We start from the raw sequence: 22,787 nt of genomic DNA, 5'->3' as shown, positions 1-22,787 counted from the left end.
CTAGAGGAGAAACAGACTGACAGGCAGGTATTCTAGAGGAGAAACAGACTGACAGACAGGTATTCTAGAGGAGAAACAGACTGACAGACAGGTATTCTAGAGGAGAAACAGACTGACAGACAGGTATTCTAGAGGAGAAACAGACTGACAGACAGCCATACCTGTGACCACTCATCTCTAGAGTTCCATTTGACTGACAGCAGCAGCTTAGGAAGAGACTCTGGAATGTTCACACAGTAATGTCTAGAAGATGAGGGAGGGAGGGAGGGAGGGAGAAATAGGGAGGGAGGGAGCGAGGGATACAGAAATGGAGGGAGAGGGAGAGAGGGAGGGAGAAAGAGGGAGGGAGGGAGAAAGAGGGATACAGAAAAGGAGGGAGAGGGAGAGAGGGAGGGAAGGAGAGAGGGTGTGAGAGAGGGAGGGAGGGAGGGAAGGAGAGTGTGAGAGAGAGGGAGGAAGGGAAGGAGGGATGGAGAGTGTGAGAGAGAGGGTGGGAGGGAAGGAGGGATGGAGAGTGTGAGAGAAAGGGAGGGAGGGAGAGTGTGAGAGAGAGGGAGGAAGGGAAGGAGGGATGGAGAGTGTGAGAGAGAGGGAGGGAGTGAGAGTGTGAGAGAGAGGGAGGAAGGGAAGGAGGGATGGAGAGTGTGATAGAGAGGGAGGGTGAGAGAGAGGGAGGAAGGGAAGGAGGGATGGAGAGTGTGATAGAGAGGGAGGGTGAGAGAGAGGGAGGAAGGGAAGGAGGGATGGAGAGTGTGATAGAGAGGGAGGGTGAGAGAGAGGGAGGAAGGGAAGGAGGGATGGAGAGTGTGATAGAGAGGGAGGGTGAGAGAGAGGGAGGAAGGGAAGGAGGGATGGAGAGTGTGATAGAGAGGGAGGGTGAGAGAGAGGGAGGAAGGGAAGGAGGGATGGAGAGTGTGATAGAGAGGGAGGGTGAGAGAGAGGGAGGAAGGGAAGGAGGGATGGAGAGTGTGATAGAGAGGGAGGGTGAGAGAGAGGGAGGAAGGGAAGGAGGGATGGAGAGTGTGATAGAGAGGGAGGGTGAGAGAGAGGGAGGAAGGGAAGGAGGGATGGAGAGTGTGATAGAGAGGGAGGGTAGAGAGGGAGGGTGAGAGAGAGGGAGGAAGGGAAGGAGGGATGGAGAGTGTGATAGAGAGGGAGGGTGAGAGAGAGGGAGGAAGGGAAGGAGGGATGGAGAGTGTGATAGAGAGGGAGGGTGAGAGAGAGGGAGGAAGGGAAGGAGGGATGGAGAGTGTGATAGAGAGGGAGGGTGAGAGAGAGGGAGGAAGGGAAGGAGGGATGGAGAGTGTGATAGAGAGGGAGGGTGAGAGAGAGGGAGGAAGGGAAGGAGGGATGGAGAGTGTGATAGAGAGGGAGGGTGAGAGAGAGGGAGGAAGGGAAGGAGGGATGGAGAGTGTGATAGAGAGGGAGGGTGAGAGAGAGGGAGGAAGGGAAGGAGGGATGGAGAGTGTGATAGAGAGGGAGGGTGAGAGAGAGGGAGGAAGGGAAGGAGGGATGGAGAGTGTGATAGAGAGGGAGGGTGAGAGAGAGGGAGGAAGGGAAGGAGGGATGGAGAGTGTGATAGAGAGGGAGGGTGAGAGAGAGGGAGGAAGGGAAGGAGGGATGGAGAGTGTGATAGAGAGGGAGGGTGAGAGAGAGGGAGGAAGGGAAGGAGGGATGGAGAGTGTGATAGAGAGGGAGGGTGAGAGAGAGGGAGGAAGGGAAGGAGGGATGGAGAGTGTGATAGAGAGGGAGGGTGAGAGAGAGGGAGGAAGGGAAGGAGGGATGGAGAGTGTGATAGAGAGGGAGGGTGAGAGAGAGGGAGGAAGGGAAGGAGGGATGGAGAGTGTGATAGAGAGGGAGGGTGAGAGAGAGGGAGGAAGGGAAGGAGGGATGGAGAGTGTGATAGAGAGGGAGGGTGAGAGAGAGGGAGGAAGGGAAGGAGGGATGGAGAGTGTGATAGAGAGGGAGGGTGAGAGAGAGGGAGGAAGGGAAGGAGGGATGGAGAGTGTGATAGAGAGGGAGGGTGAGAGAGAGGGAGGAAGGGAAGGAGGGATGGAGAGTGTGATAGAGAGGGAGGGTGAGAGAGAGGGAGGGTGAGAGAGAGGGAGGAAGGGAAGGAGGGATGGAGAGTGTGATAGAGAGGGAGGGTGAGAGAGAGGGAGGAAGGGAAGGAGGGATGGAGAGTGTGATAGAGAGGGAGGGTGAGAGAGAGGGAGGAAGGGAAGGAGGGATGGAGAGTGTGATAGAGAGGGAGGGTGAGAGAGAGGGAGGGTGAGAGAGAGGGAGGAAGGGAAGGAGGGATGGAGAGTGTGATAGAGAGGGAGTGTGAGAGAGAGGGAGGAAGGGAAGGAGGGATGGAGAGTGTGATAGAGAGGGAGGGTGAGAGAGAGGGAGGGTGAGAGAGAGGGAGGGTGAGAGAGAGGGAGGGTGAGAGAGAGGGAGGGTGAGAGAGAGGGAGGGTGAGAGAGAGGGAGGGTGGGTGATAGAGAGGGAGGGTGAGAGAGAGGGAGGGTGAGAGAGAGGGAGGGTGAGAGAGAGGGAGGGTGAGAGAGAGGGAGGGTGAGAGAGAGGGAGGGTGGGTGATAGAGAGGGAGGGTGAGAGAGAGGGAGGGTGAGAGAGAGGGAGGGTGAGAGAGAGGGAGGGTGAGAGAGAGGGAGGGTGAGAGAGAGGGAGGGTGGGTGATAGAGAGGGAGGGTGAGAGAGAGGGAGGGTGAGAGAGAGGGAGGGTGATAGAGAGGGAGGGTGAGAGAGAGGGAGGGTGAGAGAGAGGGAGGGTGAGAGAGAGGGAGGGTGAGAGAGAGGGAGGGTGAGAGAGAGGGAGGGTGGGTGATAGAGAGGGAGGGTGAGAGAGAGGGAGGGTGGGTGATAGAGAGGGAGGGTGAGAGAGAGGGAGGGTGATAGAGAGGGAGGGTGAGAGAGAGGGAGGGTGAGAGAGAGGGAGGGTGAGAGAGAGGGAGGGTGAGAGAGAGGGAGGGTGAGAGAGAGGGAGGGTGAGAGAGAGGGAGGGTGAGAGAGAGGGAGGGTGAGAGAGAGGGAGGGTGATAGAGAGGGAGGGTGAGAGAGAGGGAGGGTGAGAGAGAGGGAGGGTGAGAGAGAGGGAGGGTGAGAGAGAGGGAGGGTGAGAGAGAGGGAGGGTGTGATAGAGAGGGAGGGTGAGAGAGAGGGAGGGTGAGAGAGAGGGAGGGTGAGAGAGAGGGAGGGTGAGAGAGAGGGAGGGTGAGAGAGAGGGAGGGTGGGTGAGAGAGAGGGAGGGTGAGAGAGAGGGAGGGTGAGAGAGAGGGAGGGTGAGAGAGAGGGAGGGTGAGAGAGAGGGAGGGTGAGAGAGAGGGAGGGTGAGAGAGAGGGAGGGTGAGAGAGAGGGAGGGTGAGAGAGAGGGAGGGTGAGAGAGAGGGAGGGTGATGAGAGAGGGAGGGTGAGAGAGAGGGAGGGTGATAGAGAGGGAGGGTGAGAGAGAGGGAGGGTGAGAGAGAGGGAGGGTGAGAGAGAGGGAGGGTGAGAGAGAGGGAGGGTGGGTGAGAGAGAGGGAGGGTGAGAGAGAGGGAGGGTGAGAGAGAGAGAGGGAGGGTGATAGAGAGGGAGGGTGAGAGAGAGGGAGGGTGAGAGAGAGGGAGGGTGAGAGAGAGGGAGGGTGGGTGAGAGAGAGGGAGGGTGAGAGAGAGGGAGGGTGAGAGAGAGAGAGGGAGGGTGATAGAGAGGGAGGGTGATAGAGAGAGAGGGAGGGTGATAGAGAGGGAGGGTGAGAGAGAGGGAGGGTGAGAGAGAGGGAGGGTGAGAGAGAGAGAGGGAGGGTGATAGAGAGGGAGGGTGAGAGAGAGGGAGGGTGAGAGAGAGGGAGGGTGATAGAGAGGGAGGGTGATAGAGAGGGAGGGTGAGAGAGAGGGAGGGTGATAGAGAGGGAGGGTGATAGAGAGGGAGGGTGAGAGAGAGGGAGGGCATTTGGTTCAGCTTGTATTATCTACACCTATTCTAGTTTGGCACAATATTTCAGTTTCTTGCCAATAGAACGGTATAGAGTTGAGCTAAGAGACAGACTCCACCTACAGCAGTTACCTGTGTCTCCAGAGAAAGTCCTTCTCCTGTTCAGACAGCTCATAGAGAGGGTCTCTGCTACAGAGAGACCTGAGCTGCTCACCATCCGCCGCTGACACACTACTGTCACACGCCAGCCTGCTACTCTGAAACACACAGCAACACAGAACCATCATTACCAAAGAACTGGAGGTCTGTTCTCTGACTAGGACTGGTTCTCTGACCAGACAGTAGTCCTAGACAGTAGTTGTAACCCAGTTCTCTGACCAGTCCTAGACAGTAGTTGTAGCCCAGTTCTCTCACCAGTCCTAGACAGTAGTTGTAGCCCAGTTCTCTCACCAGTCCTAGACAGTAGCTGTAACCCAGTTCCCTCACCAGTCCTAGACAGTAGTCGTAACCCAGTTCTCGCACCAGTCCTAGACAGTAGTCGTAGCCCAGTTCTCTCACCAGTCCTAGACAGTAGTTGTAGCCCAGTTCTCTCACCAGTCCTAGACAGTAGTTGTAGCCCAGTTCTCTCACCAGTCCTAGACAGTAGCTGTAACCCAGTTCCCTCACCAGTCCTAGACAGTAGTTGTAACCCAGTTCTCTCACCAGTCCTAGACAGTAGTCGTAGCCCAGTTCTCTCACCAGTCCTAGACAGTAGTTGTAACCCAGTTCTCTCACCAGTCCTAGACAGTAGTTGTAGCCCAGTTCTCTCACCAGTCCTAGACAGTAGTTGTAACCCAGTTCTCTCACCAGTCCTAGACAGTAGTTGTAACCCAGTTCTCTGACCAGTCCTAGACAGTAGTTGTAACCCAGTTCTCTGACCAGTCCTAGACAGTAGTTGTAACCCAGTTCTCTTACCAGTCCTAGACAGTAGTTGTAACCCAGTTCTCTCACCAGTCCTAGACAGTAGTTGTAACCCAGTTCTCTCACCAGTCCTAGACAGTAGTTGTAACCCAGTTCCCTCACCAGTCCTAGACAGTAGTTGTAACCCAGTTCTCTCACCAGTCCTAGACAGTAGTTGTAACCCAGTTCTCTCACCAGTCCAAGAGAGTAGTTGTAACCCAGTTCTCTCACCAGCCCTAGACAGTAGTTGTAGCCCAGTTCTCTCAACAGTCCTAGACAGTAGTTGTAGCCCAGTTCTCTCACCAGTCCTAGACAGTAGTTGTAACCCAGTTCTCTCACCAGTCCTAGACAGTAGTTGTAACCCAGTTCTCTCACCAGTCCAAGAGAGTAGTTGTAACCCAGTTCTCTCACCAGTCCTAGACAGTAGTTGTAGCCCAGTTCTCTGACCAGTCCTAAACAGTAGTTGTAACCCAGTTCTCTCACCAGTCCTAGACAGTAGTTGTAACCCAGTTCCCTCACCAGTCATAGACAGTAGTTGTAACCCAGTTCTCTTACCAGTCCTAGACAGTAGTTGTAGCCCAGTTCTCTCACCAGTCCTAGACAGTAGTTGTAACCCAGTTCCCTCACCAGTCCTAGACAGTAGTTGTAACCCAGTTCCCTCACCAGTCCTAGACAGTAGTTGTAACCCAGTTCTCTTACCAGTCCTAGACAGTAGTTGTAGCCCAGTTCTCTGACCAGTCCTAGACAGTAGCTGTAACCCAGTACTCTGACCAGTCCTAGACAGTAGTTGTAACCCAGTTCTCTCACCAGTCCTAGACAGTAGTTGTAGCCCAGTTCTCTCACCAGTCCTAGACAGTAGTTGTAACCCAGTTCTCTCACCAGTCCTAGACAGTAGTTGTAGCCCAGTTCTCTCACCAGTCCTAGACAGTAGCTGTAACCCAGTTCTCTCACCAGTCCTAGACAGTAGTTGTAACCCAGTTCTCTCACCAGTCCTAGACAGTAGTTGTAGCCCAGTTCTCTCACCAGTCCTAGACAGTAGTTGTAACCCAGTTCTCTCACCAGTCCTAGACAGTAGTTGTAGCCCAGTTCTCTCACCAGTCCTAGACAGTAGTGTAACCCAGTTCCCTCACCAGTCCTAGACAGTAGTTGTAGCCCAGTTCCCTCACCAGTCCTAGACAGTAGTTGTAGCCCAGTTCCCTCACCAGTCCTAGACAGTAGTTGTAACCCAGTTCTCTCAACAGTCCTAGACAGTAGTTGTAGCCCAGTTCTCTCACCAGTCCTAGACAGTAGTTGTAACCCAGTTCTCTCACCAGTCCTAGACAGTAGTTGTAGCCCAGTTCTCTAGAGATGGTCCAGTTGGCATGTTCCTCTATCTGCTGTTCATCAGGAAACAGGACCACCTGGTTGAACCATGAGAACTCTAGTTCAACACATGGAGTTTCCTACAGGGTGAGGAAGAGATCATGAGAACTCTAGTTCAACACATGGAGTTTCCTACAGGGTGAGGAAGAGATCATGAGAACTCTAGTTCAACACACTGAGTTTCCTACAGGGTGAGGAAGAGATCATGAGAACTCTAGTTCAACACATGGAGTTTCCTACAGGGTGAGGAAGAGATCATGAGGACTAGTTCAACACATGGAGTTTCCTACAGGGTGTGGAAGAGATCATGAGAACTCTAGTTCAACACACTGAGTTTCCTACAGGGTGAGGAAGAGATCATGAGAACTCTAGTTCAACACGTGGAGTTTCCTACAGGGTGAGGAAGAGATCATGAGAACTAGTTCAACACATGGAGTTTCCTACAGGGTGAGGAAGAGATCATGAGAACTCTAGTTCAACACACTGAGTTTCCTACAGGGTGAGGAAGAGATCATGAGAACTCTAGTTCAACACACTGAGTTTCCTACAGGGTGAGGAAGAGATCATGAGAACTCTAGTTCAACACATGGAGTTTCCTACAGGGTGAGGAAGAGATCATGAGAACTCTAGTTCAACACACTGAGTTTCCTACAGGGTGAGGAAGAGATCATGAGAACTCTAGTTCAACACATGGAGTTTCCTACAGGGTGAGGAAGAGATCATGAGAACTCTAGTTCAACACATGGAGTTTCCTACAGGGTGAGGAAGAGATCATGAGAACTCTAGTTCAACACATGGAGTTTCCTACAGGGTGAGGAAGAGATCATGAGAACTCTAGTTCAACACATGGAGTTTCCTACAGGGTGAGGAAGAGATCATGAGAACTCTAGTTCAACACATGGAGTTTCCTACAGGGTGAGGAAGAGATCATGAGAACTCTAGTTCAACACATGGAGTTTCCTACAGGGTGAGGAAGAGATCATGAGAACTCTAGTTCAACACATGGAGTTTCCTACAGGGTGAGGAAGAGATCATGAGAACTCTAGTTCAACACATGGAGTTTCCTACAGGGTGAGGAAGAGATCATGAGAACTCTAGTTCAACACATGGAGTTTCCTACAGGGTGAGGAAGAGATCATGAGAACTCTAGTTCAACACATGGAGTTTCCTACAGGGTGAGGAAGAGATCATGAGAACTCTAGTTCAACACACTGAGTTTCCTACAGGGTGAGGAAGAGATCATGAGAACTCTAGTTCAACACATGGAGTTTCCTACAGGGTGAGCAAGAGATCATGAGAACTCTAGTTCAACACATGGAGTTTCCTACAGGGTGAGGAAGAGATCATGAGAACTAGTTCAACACACTGAGTTTCCTACAGGGTGAGGAAGAGATCATGAGAACTCTAGTTCAACACATGGAGTTTCCTACAGGGTGAGGAAGAGACCATGAGAACTCTAGTTCAACACATGGAGTTTCCTACAGGGTGAGGAAGAGATCATGAGAACTCTAGTTCAACACATGGAGTTTCCTACAGGGTGAGGAAGAGATCATGAGAACTCTAGTTCAACACATGGAGTTTCCTACAGGGTGAGGAAGAGATCATGAGAACTCTAGTTCAACACATGGAGTTTCCTACAGGGTGAGGAAGAGATCATGAGAACTCTAGTTCAACACATGGAGTTTCCTACAGGGTGAGGAAGAGATCATGAGAACTCTAGTTCAACACATGGAGTTTCCTACAGGGTGAGGAAGAGATCATGAGAACTCTAGTTCAACACATGGAGTTTCCTACAGGGTGAGGAAGAGATCATGAGAACTCTAGTTCAACACATGGAGTTTCCTACAGGGTGAGGAAGAGATCATGAGAACTCTAGTTCAACACATGGAGTTTCCTACAGGGTGAGGAAGAGATCATGAGAACTCTAGTTCAACACATGGAGTTTCCTACAGGGTGAGGAAGAGATCATGAGAACTCTAGTTCAACACACTGAGTTTCCTACAGGGTGAGGAAGAGATCATGAGAACTCTAGTTCAACACATGGAGTTTCCTACAGGGTGAGCAAGAGATCATGAGAACTCTAGTTCAACACATGGAGTTTCCTACAGGGTGAGGAAGAGATCATGAGAACTAGTTCAACACACTGAGTTTCCTACAGGGTGAGGAAGAGATCATGAGAACTCTAGTTCAACACATGGAGTTTCCTACAGGGTGAGGAAGAGATCATGAGAACTCTAGTTCAACACATGGAGTTTCCTACAGGGTGAGGAAGAGATCATGAGAACTCTAGTTCAACACATGGAGTTTCCTACAGGGTGAGGAAGAGATCATGAGAACTCTAGTTCAACACATGGAGTTTCCTACAGGGTGAGGAAGAGATCATGAGAACTCTAGTTCAACACATGGAGTTTCCTACAGGGTGAGGAAGAGATCATGAGAACTCTAGTTCAACACATGGAGTTTCCTACAGGGTGAGGAAGAGATCATGAGAACTCTAGTTCAACACATGGAGTTTCCTACAGGGTGAGGAAGAGATCATGAGAACTCTAGTTCAACACATGGAGTTTCCTACAGGGTGAGGAAGAGATCATGAGAACTCTAGTTCAACACATGGAGTTTCCTACAGGGTGAGGAAGAGATCATGAGAACTCTAGTTCAACACACTGAGTTTCCTACAGGGTGAGGAAGAGATCATGAGAACTCTAGTTCAACACATGGAGTTTCCTACAGGGTGAGCAAGAGATCATGAGAACTCTAGTTCAACACATGGAGTTTCCTACAGGGTGAGGAAGAGATCATGAGAACTAGTTCAACACACTGAGTTTCCTACAGGGTGAGGAAGAGATCATGAGAACTCTAGTTCAACACATGGAGTTTCCTACAGGGTGAGGAAGAGACCATGAGAACTCTAGTTCAACACATGGAGTTTCCTACAGGGTGAGGAAGAGATCATGAGAACTCTAGTTCAACACATGGAGTTTCCTACAGGGTGAGGAAGAGATCATGAGAACTCTAGTTCAACACATGGAGTTTCCTACAGGGTGAGGAAGAGATCATGAGAACTCTAGTTCAACACATGGAGTTTCCTACAGGGTGAGGAAGAGATCATGAGAACTCTAGTTCAACACACTGAGTTTCCTACAGGGTGAGGAAGAGATCATGAGAACTCTAGTTCAACACACTGAGTTTCCTACAGGGTGAGGAAGAGATCATGAGAACTCTAGTTCAACACATGGAGTTTCCTACAGGGTGAGGAAGAGATCATGAGAACTCTAGTTCAACACATGGAGTTTCCTACAGGGTGAGGAAGAGATCATGAGAACTCTAGTTCAACACATGGAGTTTCCTACAGGGTGAGGAAGAGATCATGAGAACTCTAGTTCAACACATGGAGTTTCCTACAGGGTGAGGAAGAGATCATGAGAACTCTAGTTCAACACATGGAGTTTCCTACAGGGTGAGGAAGAGATCATGAGAACTCTAGTTCAACACATGGAGTTTCCTACAGGGTGAGGAAGAGATCATGAGAACTCTAGTTCAACACATGGAGTTTCCTACAGGGTGAGGAAGAGATCATGAGAACTCTAGTTCAACACATGGAGTTTCCTACAGGGTGAGGAAGAGATCATGAGAACTCTAGTTCAACACATGGAGTTTCCTACAGGGTGAGGAAGAGATCATGAGAACTCTAGTTCAACACATGGAGTTTCCTACAGGGTGAGGAAGAGATCATGAGAACTCTAGTTCAACACATGGAGTTTCCTACAGGGTGAGGAAGAGATCATGAGAACTCTAGTTCAACACATGGAGTTTCCTACAGGGTGAGGAAGAGATCATGAGAACTCTAGTTCAACACATGGAGTTTCCTACAGGGTGAGGAAGAGATCATGAGAACTCTAGTTCAACACATGGAGTTTCCTACAGGGTGAGGAAGAGATCATGAGAACTCTAGTTCAACACATGGAGTTTCCTACAGGGTGAGGAAGAGATCATGAGAACTCTAGTTCAACACATGGAGTTTCCTACAGGGTGAGAAAGAGATCAAGAGAACTCTAGTTCAACACACTGAGTTTCCTACAGGGTGTGGAAGAGATCATGAGAACTCTAGTTCAACACATGGAGTTTCCTACAGGGTGAGGAAGAGATCATGAGAACTCTAGTTCAACACATGGAGTTTCCTACAGGGTGAGGAAGAGATCATGAGAACTCTAGTTCAACACATGGAGTTTCCTACAGGGTGAGGAAGAGATCATGAGAACTCTAGTTCAACACATGGAGTTTCCTACAGGGTGAGGAAGAGATCATGAGAACTCTAGTTCAACACATGGAGTTTCCTACAGGGTGAGAAAGAGATCAAGAGAACTCTAGTTCAACACACTGAGTTTCCTACAGGGTGTGGAAGAGATCATGAGAACTCTAGTTCAACACATGGAGTTTCCTACAGGGTGAGGAAGAGATCATGAGAACTCTAGTTCAACACATGGAGTTTCCTACAGGGTGAGGAAGAGATCATGAGAACTCTAGTTCAACACATGGAGTTTCCTACAGGGTGAGGAAGAGATCATGAGAACTCTAGTTCAACACATGGAGTTTCCTACAGGGTGAGGAAGAGATCATATGAGGTTAAACAGAAATACATCTCATTAACTTTTGTAAAGCCAGTTTTTTTACATCAGCAGTTGTCACAAAGTGACAAAACCCCAAAGAGCTCAGGGTTCAAATCCAGCCCACTGCTTGTGTGTCCATCTTTCCCATGGTCTCCTCCTCTGTCCAATAAAACATTGAAATGCTAAAAAGTATATCTTCAACCAATCCAGACAGACAGGAGTTGACCATAAAGCCTAGTTGTTCCTTACCTTGTTAGGGTTGGATCCAGCCACTCCTATAGGATTGAGCAGGTCCTCTAAACCGTGAGGAACTGGCCACAGGCTGAGCGCTACTTTTCCACACACTAACGTGTCCTTGTAGTCAAACATGTTCACGTTGCCCCACGCCAGCGGGCAGTGCTCCTACACACACACACACACACACACACACACGCACGCACGCACACACACACACACACACACACACACACACACACACACAGATTAATATTTGTTCAAGTGAACGTACAGTGCTAGTAAACAGACACACAACATAGACAGGTTAGTATATATTAGTATATGTTAGTACTAGTACCATGGACATATTAGTATATATTAGTATATGTTAGTACTAGTACCATAGACAGATTAGTATATGTTAGTTTATGTTAGTACTAGTACCATAGACAGGTTAGTTAGTATATGTTAGTACTAGTACCATAGACATATTAGTATATATTAGTATATGTTAGTACTAGTACCATAGACAGGTTAGTTAGTATATGTTAGTACACTATTATAACACTACTACAACACTATTATAACATTACTGCAACACTATTATAACATTACTGCAACACTACTACAACACTATTATAACATTACTGCAACACTATTATACCACTACTACAACACTACTACAACACTACTATAACATTACTATAACATTACTACAACACTACTACAACACTACTACAACACTACTACAACATTATTATAACATTACTATAACATAACTACAACATAACTACAACACTACTACAACACTACTACAACACTACTACAACACTATTATACCACTACTACAACACTATTATACCACTACTACAACACTATTATACCACTACTACAACACTACTACAACACTACTATAACAGTACTATAACATTACTGCAACACTATTATACCACTACTATAACACTATTATACCACTACTACAACACTATTATACCACTACTACAACACTATTATACCACTACTACAACACTATTATACCACTACTACAACACTATTATACCACTACTACAACACTACTACAACACTATTATACCACTACTACAACACTATTATACCACTACTGCAACACTATTATACCACTACTACAACACTATTATACCACTACTACAACACTATTATACCACTACTACAACACTACTACAACACTATTATAACATTACTATAACATTACTGCAACACTATTATACCACTACTACAACACTACTACAACACTATTATAACATTACTATAACATTACTGCAACACTATTATACCACTACTACAACACTATTATACCACTACTACAACACTATTATACCACTACTACAACACTACTACAACACTACTATAACATTACTATAACATAACTACAACATAACTACAACACTACTACAACACTACTACAACACTACTACAACACTATTATACCACTACTACAACACTATTATACCACTACTGCAACACTATTATACCACTACTACAACACTATTATACCACTACTACAACACTACTACAACACTACTACAACACTACTACAACACTATTATACCACTACTACAACACTATTATACCACTACTGCAACACTATTATACCACTACTACAACACTACTACAACACTATTATAACATTACTGCAACACTATTATACCACTACTACAACACTACTACAACACTACTACAACACTATTATAACATTACTGCAACACTACTACAACACTATTATAACATTACTGCAACACTATTATACCACTACTACAACACTACTACAACACTACTACAACACTATTATACCACTACTACAACACTACTACAACACTACTACAACACTATTATACCATTACTACAACACTATTATACCACTACTACAACACTATTATACCACTACTACAACACTATTATACCACTACTGCAACACTATTATACCACTACTACAACACTATTATACCACTACTACAACACTACTACAACACTACTATAACATTATTATAACATTACTGCAACACTATTATACCACTACTACAACACTACTACAACACTACTATAACATTACTATAACATTACTGCAACACTATTATACCACTACTACAACATTACTACAACACTATTATAACATTACTATAACATTACTGCAACACTATTATACCACTACTACAACACTACTACAACACTATTATAACATTACTGCAACACTATTATACCACTACTACAACACTACTACAACACTACTATAACAGTACTATAACATTACTGCAACACTATTATACCACTACTACAACATTACTACAACACTACTATAACATTACTATAACATTACTGCAACACTATTATACCACTACTACAACAGTACTACAACACTATTATAACATTACTGCAACACTACTACAACACTATTATACCACTACTACAACACTACTATAACATTACTATAACATTACTGCAACACTATTATACCACTACTACAACACTACTACAACACTACTATAACATTACTATAACATTACTGCAACACTATTATACCACTACTACAACAGTACTACAACACTATTATAACATTACTGCAACACTATTATAACATTACTACAACACTATTATACCACTACTACAACACTACTACAACACTATTATAACATTACTGCAACACTATTATACCACTACTACAACACTACTACAACACTACTATAACATTACTGCAACACTATTATACCACTACTACAACACTACTACAACACTATTATAACATTACTATAACATAACTACAACACTACTACAACACTACTATAACATTACTATAACATTACTACAACACTATTATAACATTACTGCAACACTATTATACCACTACTACAACACTACTACAACACTATTATAACATTACTGCAACACTATTATACCACTACTACAACACTACTACAACACTACTATAACATTACTATAACATTACTGCAACACTATTATACCACTACTACAACACTACTACAACACTATTATAACATTACTGCAACACTATTATACCACTACTACAACACTACTACAACACTATTATAACATTACTGCAACACTATTATACCACTACTACAACACTACTACAACACTACTGCAACACTATTATAACATTACTGCAGCACTATTATACCCTACTACAACACTACTATAACATTACTATAACATTACTATATCATTACTATAACATAACTACAACATTGTTAATATATGTTAGTACTAGTACCATAGACAGGTTAGTATACAGTAGTACTAGTAGTACTAGTACCACAGACATGTTAGTATATAGTAGTACTAGTACCATAGACAGGTTAGCATATGTTAGTATATAGTAGTACTAGTACCATAGACAGGTTAGTATATAGTAGTACTAGTACCATAGACAGGTTAGTATATAGTAGTACTAGTACCACAGACAGGTTAGTATATAGTAGTACTAGTACCATAGACAGATTAGTATATATCAGTACTAGTACCATAGACAGGTTAGTATATATCAGTACTAGTACCATAGACAGGTTAGCATATGTTAGTATATAGTAGTACTAGTACCATAGACAGGTTAGTATATAGTAGTACTAGTACCACAGACAGGTTAGTATATATCAGTACTAGTATATGTTAATACTAGTACCATAGACAGGTTAGTATATAGTAGTACTAGTACCACAGACAGGTTAGTATATATCAGTACTAGTATATGTTAGTACTAGTACCATAGACAGGTTAGTATATAGTAGTACTAGTACCATAGACAGGTTAGTATATAGTAGTACTAGTACCACAGACAGGTTAGTATATATCAGTACTAGTATATGTTAGTACTAGTACCATAGACAGGTTAGTATATAGTAGTACTAGTACCACAGACAGGTTAGTATATGCGGTGCGGTAGCTACCTCTTTGGCTCCCTTGCGTCCCTTGACGCTGCAGATGGAGAGACAGAGTCTGGAGGAGTGAGGGAGGTCCGTCATGTAGATGTCATAGGACAGCCACTCATTCCACCTGGAGAGGAGAGAGATAAGAGGCTGATGAGATACTTTGTCCGGTTATAGAAATGTTGTAATAATGTTGTAGTTGATAAGGGTTGAGCCATTGCTGGGGTGTTTGATTCCTACGAAGACTCTATATTCTTAAATAACCATCAAATCAAATTGTCTTTGTCACATGAGCAAAATACAACAGGTGTAGTAGACCTTACAGTGAAATGCTGAATACAACAGGTGTAGTAGACCTCACAGTGAAATGCTGAATACAACAGGTGTAGTAGACCTTACAGTGAAATGTTGAATACAACAGGTGTAGTAGACCTTACAGTGAAATGCTGAATACAACAGGTGTAGAAGACATTACAGTGAAATGCTGAATACAACAGGTGTAGTAGACCTCACAGTGAAATGCTGAATACAACAGGTGTAGTAGACCTCACAGTGAAATGCTGAATACAACAGGTGTAGTAGACCTTACAGTGAAATGCTGAATACAACAGGTGTAGTAGACCTTACAGTGAAATGCTGAATACAACAGGTGTAGTAGACCTTACAGTGAAATGCTGAATACAACAGGTGTAGTAGACCTTACAGTGAAATGCTGAATACAACAGGTGTAGTAGACCTCACAGTGAAATGCTGAATACAACAGGTGTAGTAGACCTTACAGTGAAATGCTGAATACAACAGGTGTAGTAGACCTTACAGTGAAATGCTGAATACAACAGGTGTAGTAGACCTTACAGTGAAATGCTGAATACAACAGGTGTAGTAGACCTTACAGTGAAATGCTGAATACAACAGGTGTAGTAGACCTTACAGTGAAATGCTGAATACAACAGGTGTAGTAGACCTTACAGTGAAATGCTGAATACAACAGGTGTAGTAGACCTCACAGTGAAATGTTGAATACAACAGGTGTAGTAGACCTTACAGTGAAATGTTGAATACAACAGGTGTAGTAGACCTTACAGTGAAATGCCGTGTTGTAGTAGTGGTATAATAGTGTTGTAGTTATGTTGTAGTAGTGTTGTAGTAGTGTTGTAGTAGTGTTGTAGTTATGTTGTAGTTATGTTATAGTAATGTTATAGTAGTGTTGTAGTAGTGTTGTAGTAGTGGTATAATAGTGTTGCAGTAATGTTATAGTAGTGTTGTAGTAGTGGTATAATAGTGTTGCAGTAATGTTATAGTACTGTTATAGTAGTGTTGTAGTAGTGTTGTAGTAGTGGTATAATAGTGTTGCAGTAATGTTATAGTACTGTTATAGTAGTGTTGTAGTAGTGTTGTAGTAGTGGTATAATAGTGTTGTAGTAGTGGTATAATAGTGTTGTAGTAGTGGTATAATAGTGTTGTAGTAGTGTTGTAGTAGTGTTGTAGTAGTGGTATAATAGTGTTGTAGTAGTGGTATAATAGTGTTGTAGTAGTGGTATAATAGTGTTGTAGTAGTGGTATAATAGTGTTGTAGTAGTGGTATAATAGTGTTGTAGTAATGGTATAATAGTGTTGTAGTAGTGTTGTAGTAGTGTTGTAGTAATGGTATAATAGTGTTATAGTAGTGTTGTAGTAGTGTTGTAGTAGTGGTATAATAGTGTTGCAGTAATGTTATAGTACTGTTATAGTAGTGTTGTAGTAGTGTTGTAGTAGTGGTATAATAGTGTTGTAGTAGTGGTATAATAGTGTTGTAGTAGTGGTATAATAGTGTTGTAGTAGTGGTATAATAGTGTTGTAGTAGTGTTGTAGTAGTGGTATAATAGTGTTGTAGTAGTGGTATAATAGTGTTGTAGTAGTGGTATAATAGTGTTGTAGTAGTGGTATAATAGTGTTGTAGTAATGGTATAATAGTGTTGTAGTAGTGTTGTAGTAGTGTTGTAGTAATGGTATAATAGTGTTATAGTAGTGTTGTAGTAGTGTTGTAGTAGTGGTATAATAGTGTTGCAGTAATGTTATAGTACTGTTATAGTAGTGTTGTAGTAGTGTTGTAGTAGTGGTATAATAGTGTTGTAGTAGTGGTATAATAGTGTTGTAGTAGTGGTATAATAGTGTTGTAGTAGTGGTATAATAGTGTTGTAGTAGTGGTATAATAGTGTTGTAGTAGTGTTGTAGTAGTGGTATAATAGTGTTGTAGTAGTGGTATAATAGTGTTGTAGTAGTGTTGTAGTAGTGGTATAATAGTGTTGCAGTAATGTTATAGTACTGTTATAGTAGTGTTGTAGTAGTGTTGTAGTAGTGGTATAATAGTGTTGCAGTAATGTTATAATAGTGTTGTAGTAGTGTTGTAGTAGTGGTATAATAGTGTTGCAGTAATGTTATAGTAATGTTATAATAGTGTTGTAGTAGTGTTGTAGTAGTGGTATAATAGTGTTGTAGTAGTGGTATAATAGTGTTGTAGTAGTGTTGTAGTAGTGGTATAATAGTGTTGTAGTAGTGGTATAATAGTGTTGTAGTAGTGGTATAATAGTGTTGTAGTAGTGGTATAATAGTGTTGTAGTAGTGGTATAATAGTGTTGTAGTAGTGGTATAATAGTGTTGTAGTAGTGGTATAATAGTGTTGTAGTAGTGGTATAATAGTGTTGTAGTAGTGGTATAATAGTGTTGTAGTAGTGGTATAATAGTGTTGTAGTAGTGGTATAATAGTGTTGTAGTAGTGGTATAATAGTGTTGCAGTAATGTTATAGTAATGTTATAATAGTGTTGTAGTAGTGTTGTAGTAGTGGTATAATAGTGTTGTAGTAGTGGTATAATAGTGTTGTAGTAGTGGTATAATAGTGTTGCAGTAGTGGTATAATAGTGTTGTAGTAGTGGTATAATAGTGTTGTAGTAGTGGTATAATAGTGTTGTAGTAGTGTTGTAGTAGTGTTGTAGTAGTGGTATAATAGTGTTGTAGTAGTGGTATAATAGTGTTGTAGTAGTGTTGTAGTAGTGTTGTAGTAGTGGTATAATAGTGTTGCAGTAATGTTATAGTAATGTTATAATAGTGTTGTAGTAGTGTTGTAGTAGTGGTGTAATAGTGTTGCAGTAGTGGTATAATAGTGTTGTAGTAGTGGTATAATAGTGTTGTAGTAGTGTTGTAGTAGTGGTATAATAGTGTTGTAGTAGTGGTATAATAGTGTTGTAGTAGTGGTATAATAGTGTTGTAGTAGTGGTATAATAGTGTTGTAGTAGTGGTATAATAGTGTTGTAGTAGTGGTATAATAGTGTTGTAGTAGTGGTATAATAGTGTTGTAGTAGTGGTATAATAGTGTTGTAGTAGTGGTATAATAGTGTTGTAGTAGTGTTGTAGTTATGTTATAGTAATGTTATAATAGTGTTGTAGTAGTGTTGTAGTAGTGGTATAATAGTGTTGCAGTAATGTTATAATAGTGTTGTAGTAGTGTTGTAGTAGTGGTATAATAGTGTTGCAGTAATGTTATAATAGTGTTGTAGTAGTGTTGTAGTAGTGGTATAATAGTGTTGCAGTAATGTTATAATAGTGTTGTAGTAGTGTTGTAGTACTGGTATAATAGTGTTGCAGTAATGTTATAGTAGTGTTGTAGTAGTGTTGTAGTACTGGTATAATAGTGTTGCAGTAATGTTATAATAGTGTTGTAGTAGTGTTGTAGTACTGGTATAATAGTGTTGCAGTAATGTTATAGTAGTGTTGTAGTAGTGTTGTAGTACTGGTATAATAGTGTTGCAGTAATGTTATAGTAATGTTATAATAGTGTTGTAGTAGTGTTGTAGTAGTGGTATAATAGTGTTATAGTACTGTTATAGTAGTGTTGTAGTAGTGTTGTAGTAGTGGTATAATAGTGTTGCAGTAATGTTATACTAGTGTTGTAGTAGTGTTGTAGTAGTGGTGTAGTAATGTTGTAGTTATGTTGTAGTTATGTTATAGTAATGTTATAATAGTGTTGTAGTAGTGTTGTAGTAGTGGTATAAAAGTGTTGCAGTGATGTTATAATAGTGTTGTAGTAATGTTGTAGTTATGTTGTAGTTATGTTATCCTAGTGTTGTAGTAGTGTTGTAGTAATGTTGTAGTTATGTTGTAGTAATGTTATAGTAGTGTTGTAGTAATGTTGTAGTATGTTGTAGGAATGTTGTTGTAGTAATGTTGTAGTTATGTTATAGTAATGTTATAGTAATGTTATAGTAGTGTTGTAGTAGGGTATAATAGTGCTGCAGTAATGTTATAATAGTGTTGTAGTAGTATTGTAGTAGTGGTATAATAGTGTTGCAGTAATGTTATAATAGTGTTGTAGTAGTGTTGTAGTAGTGTTGTAGTAGTGGTATAATAGTGTTGCAGTAATGTTATAATAGTGTTGTAGTAGTGTTGTAGTAGTGGTATAATAGTGTTGCAGTAATGTTATAATAGTGTTGTAGTAGTGTTGTAGTAGTGGTATAATAGTGTTGCAGTAATGTTATAATAGTGTTGTAGTAGTGTTGTAGTAGTGGTATAATAGTGTTGTAGTAGTGTTGCAGTAATGTTATAATAGTGTTGTAGTAGTGTTGTAGTAGTGGTATAATAGTGTTGTAGTAGTGTTGTAGTAATGTTGTAGTAGTGGTATAATAGTGTTGCAGTAATGTTATAGTAATGTTATAGTAGTGTTGTAGTAGTGTTGTAGTAGTGGTATAATAGTGTTGTAGTAGTGGTATAATAGTGTTGCAGTAATGTTGTAGTAATGTTATAGTAGTGTTGTAGTAGTGTTGTAGTAGTGGTATAATAGTGTTGTAGTAGTGTTGTAGTAGTGTTGTAGTAGTGGTATAATAGTGTTGCAGTAATGTTATAATAGTGTTGTAGTAGTGTTGTAGTAGTGGTATAATAGTGTTGCAGTAATGTTATACTAGTGTTGTAGTAATGGTGTAGTTATGTTGTAGTTATGTTGTAGTTATGTTATAGTAATGTTATAATAGTGTTGTAGGTGTGTTGTATTAGTGGTATAATAGTGTTGCAGTAATGTTATAATAGTGTTGTAGTAGTGTTGTAGTACTGTTGTAGTTATGTTGTAGTTATGTTATAGTAATGTTGTTGTAGTAATGTTGTAGTTATGTTGTAGTTATGTTATAGTAATGTTATAGTAGTGTTGTAGTAGTGTTATAGTAATGTTGTAGTTATGTTATAGTAATGTTATAGTAATGTTGTTGTAGTAATGTTGTAGTTATGTTGTAGTTATGTTATAGTAATGCTATAGTGGTGTTGTGGTGGTGTAGTAATGTTGTAGTTATGTTATAGTAATGTTATAATAGTGTTGTAGTAGTATTGTAGTAGTGGTATAATAGTGTTGATGTAATGTTATAATAGTGTTGTAGTAGTATTGTAGTAGTGGTATAATAGTGTTGATGTAATGTTATAATAGTGTTGTAGTAATGTTATAGTAATGTTATAGTAGTGTTGTAGTAGTGTTGTAGTAGTGGTATAATAGTGTTGCAGTAATGTTATAATAGTGTTGTAGTAGTGTTGTAGTAGTGTTGTAGTACTGGTATAATAGTGTTGTAGTAGTGGTATAATAGTGTTGTAGTAGTGGTATAATAGTGTTGTAGTAGTGGTATAATAGTGTTGTAGTAGTGGTATAATAGTGTTGTAGTAGTGGTATAATAGTGTTGCAGTAGTGGTATAATAGTGTTGTAGTAGTGGTATAATAGTGTTGTAGTAGTGGTATAATAGTGTTGTAGTAGTGGTATAATAGTGTTGTAGTAATGTTATAATAGTGTTGTAGTAGTGTTGTAGTAGTGTTGTAGTAGTGGTATAATAGTGTTGCAGTAATGTTATAATAGTGTTGTAGTAGTGGTGTAGTAATGGTATAATAGTGTTGCAGTAATGTTATAATAGTGTTGTAGTAGTGGTGTAGTAATGTTGTAGTTATGTTGTAGTTATGTTGTAGTTATGTTATAGTAATGTTATAATAGTGTTGCAGTAATGTTATAATAGTGTTGTAGTAGTGTTATAATAGTGTTGTAGTAATGTTGTAGTTATGTTATAGTAATGTTATAGTAATGCTATAGTGGTGTTGTGGTGGTGTAGTAATGTTACCTGGGGTTGGAGCAGGGTACTCTCTGGGTGTTGACGTTGTCACACAGCGGCTCTCCTCCATGATAGATACCAGTTCTAACATATATCTACAACAGTTGATCAGTTACAGGAGACAACATGATGTCAACACACACAGACAGTTAATATTGACATCAATTGTTATTATCATTATGGAGCGTGTCTGTCTACCTTGTCAATGTCTCTGATGTTGACGTTAACGTATGTAGCACAGAGCAGGCGGACCCTCAGCAGGGTGTTGAAGGCCCAGAGGGAGCGGGGTGAGCTGGGATCTCCTCCCCCAGGACAGGGGCTGGGCTGGGGGGTCCGCCGACTGTAGGAGGGAGCTACAAACCCACTGCCTGGGAGCTGGCTGTACAGACTGTCCTTTGACACTAACATCAGGTGGGGCAGGCGGCCCACCGTTATACAACTACGGATATACTGGGGGAGGGAGATGCACAGGGAGGAAAGAGAGGAATGGGTTAAGAGTGTCATCACCTTAATATGTGTGTGTCTATGGATCAGCCATGACAGTCTGTGTGTGTGTGTGTGTGTGTGTGTGTGTGTGTGTGTATGTGTGTGTGTGTGTGTGTGTGTGTGTGTGTGTGTGTGTGTGCGTGCGTGCGTGCGTGCGTATGTCTGTCTCTGTGTGTGTGTGCGCGCGCGTGCGTGTGTGTGTGTCTGTCTCTGTGTGTGTGAGTGTGTGTGTGTGTGTCTGTCTCTGTGTGTGTGCGCGCGTGTGCATGCGTGTGTGTGTCTGTCTCTGTGTGTGTGCGCGCGCGTGCGTGCGTGTGTGTGTGTCTGTCTCTGTGTGTGTGAGTGTGTGAGTGTGTGTGTGTGTCTGTATGTCTGTCTCTGTGTGTGCGTGTCTGTCTCTCTCTCTGTCCTACCTTGTACTGACTGAGGGGGTATATATTTACCTTGTACTGACTGAGGGGGTATATATTTACCTTATACTGACTGAGGGCTATTTATTTATACTGACTGAGGGGGCATTTATTTATACTGACTGAGGGGGTATATATTTATACTGACTGAGGGGGTATTTATTTATACTGACTGAGGGGGTATATATTTATACTGACTGAGGGGGTATATATTTATACTGACTGAGGGGGTATATATTTATACTGACTGAGGGGGTATATATTTATACAGACTGAGGGGGTATATATTTATACTGACTGAGGGGGTATATATTTATACTGACTGAGGGGGTATATATATTTGTACTGACTGAGGGGGTATATATTTACCTTATACTGACTGAGGGCTATTTATTTATACTGACTGAGGGGGCATTTATTTATACTGACGGTGGGGGTATATATTTATACTGACTGAGGGGGTATTTATTTACCTTATACTGACTGAGGGCTATTTATTTATATTGATAGAGGGGGTATATATTTATACTGACGGTGGGGGTATTTATTTATACTGACTGAGGGGGTATATATTTATACTGACGGTGGGGGTATTTATTTATACTGACTGAGGGGGTATATATTTATACTGACTGAGGGGGTATATATTTATACTGACTGAGGGGGTATATATTTATACTGACTGAGGGGGTATATATTTATACTGACTGAGGGGGTATTTATTTATACTGACTGAGGGGGTATATATTTATACTGACTGAGGGGGTATATATTTATACTGACTGAGGGGGTATATATTTATACTGACTGAGGGGGTATAT

The 22,787-nt window shown here is 42.0% G+C and overlaps 2 protein-coding genes across 2 annotated transcripts in view; one reads left to right on the top strand and one right to left on the bottom strand.

Annotated features, from left to right (window-relative positions):
• LOC139379146 (high mobility group protein B2-like) overlaps nucleotides 1-22,787 on the top strand; it is a 371,903-nt gene that overhangs the window by 73,392 nt on the left and 275,724 nt on the right. The gene's annotated exons all lie outside the window — the stretch shown is intronic.
• LOC139379531 (phosphatidylinositol 4,5-bisphosphate 3-kinase catalytic subunit alpha isoform) overlaps nucleotides 1-22,787 on the bottom strand; it is a 167,096-nt gene that overhangs the window by 57,634 nt on the left and 86,675 nt on the right. The window contains exons 8-14 of the mRNA XM_071122348.1: nucleotides 21,269-21,520; nucleotides 21,080-21,165; nucleotides 14,983-15,088; nucleotides 11,078-11,230; nucleotides 6,170-6,301; nucleotides 4,053-4,177; nucleotides 162-243 (exon numbers count right to left, since the gene is read on the bottom strand). Coding sequence (XP_070978449.1) covers nucleotides 162-243; nucleotides 4,053-4,177; nucleotides 6,170-6,301; nucleotides 11,078-11,230; nucleotides 14,983-15,088; nucleotides 21,080-21,165; nucleotides 21,269-21,520 — 936 coding nt within the window. The remainder of the gene's footprint in view (nucleotides 1-161; nucleotides 244-4,052; nucleotides 4,178-6,169; nucleotides 6,302-11,077; nucleotides 11,231-14,982; nucleotides 15,089-21,079; nucleotides 21,166-21,268; nucleotides 21,521-22,787) is intronic.

Source organism: Oncorhynchus clarkii, chromosome 21 (genome assembly GCF_045791955.1).
Source record: "Oncorhynchus clarkii lewisi isolate Uvic-CL-2024 chromosome 21, UVic_Ocla_1.0, whole genome shotgun sequence".
Lineage (NCBI taxonomy): Eukaryota > Metazoa > Chordata > Actinopteri > Salmoniformes > Salmonidae > Oncorhynchus > Oncorhynchus clarkii.
Note: the sequence above shows the minus strand (reverse complement) of the source record. Positions and strands in the feature narration are given on the sequence as shown.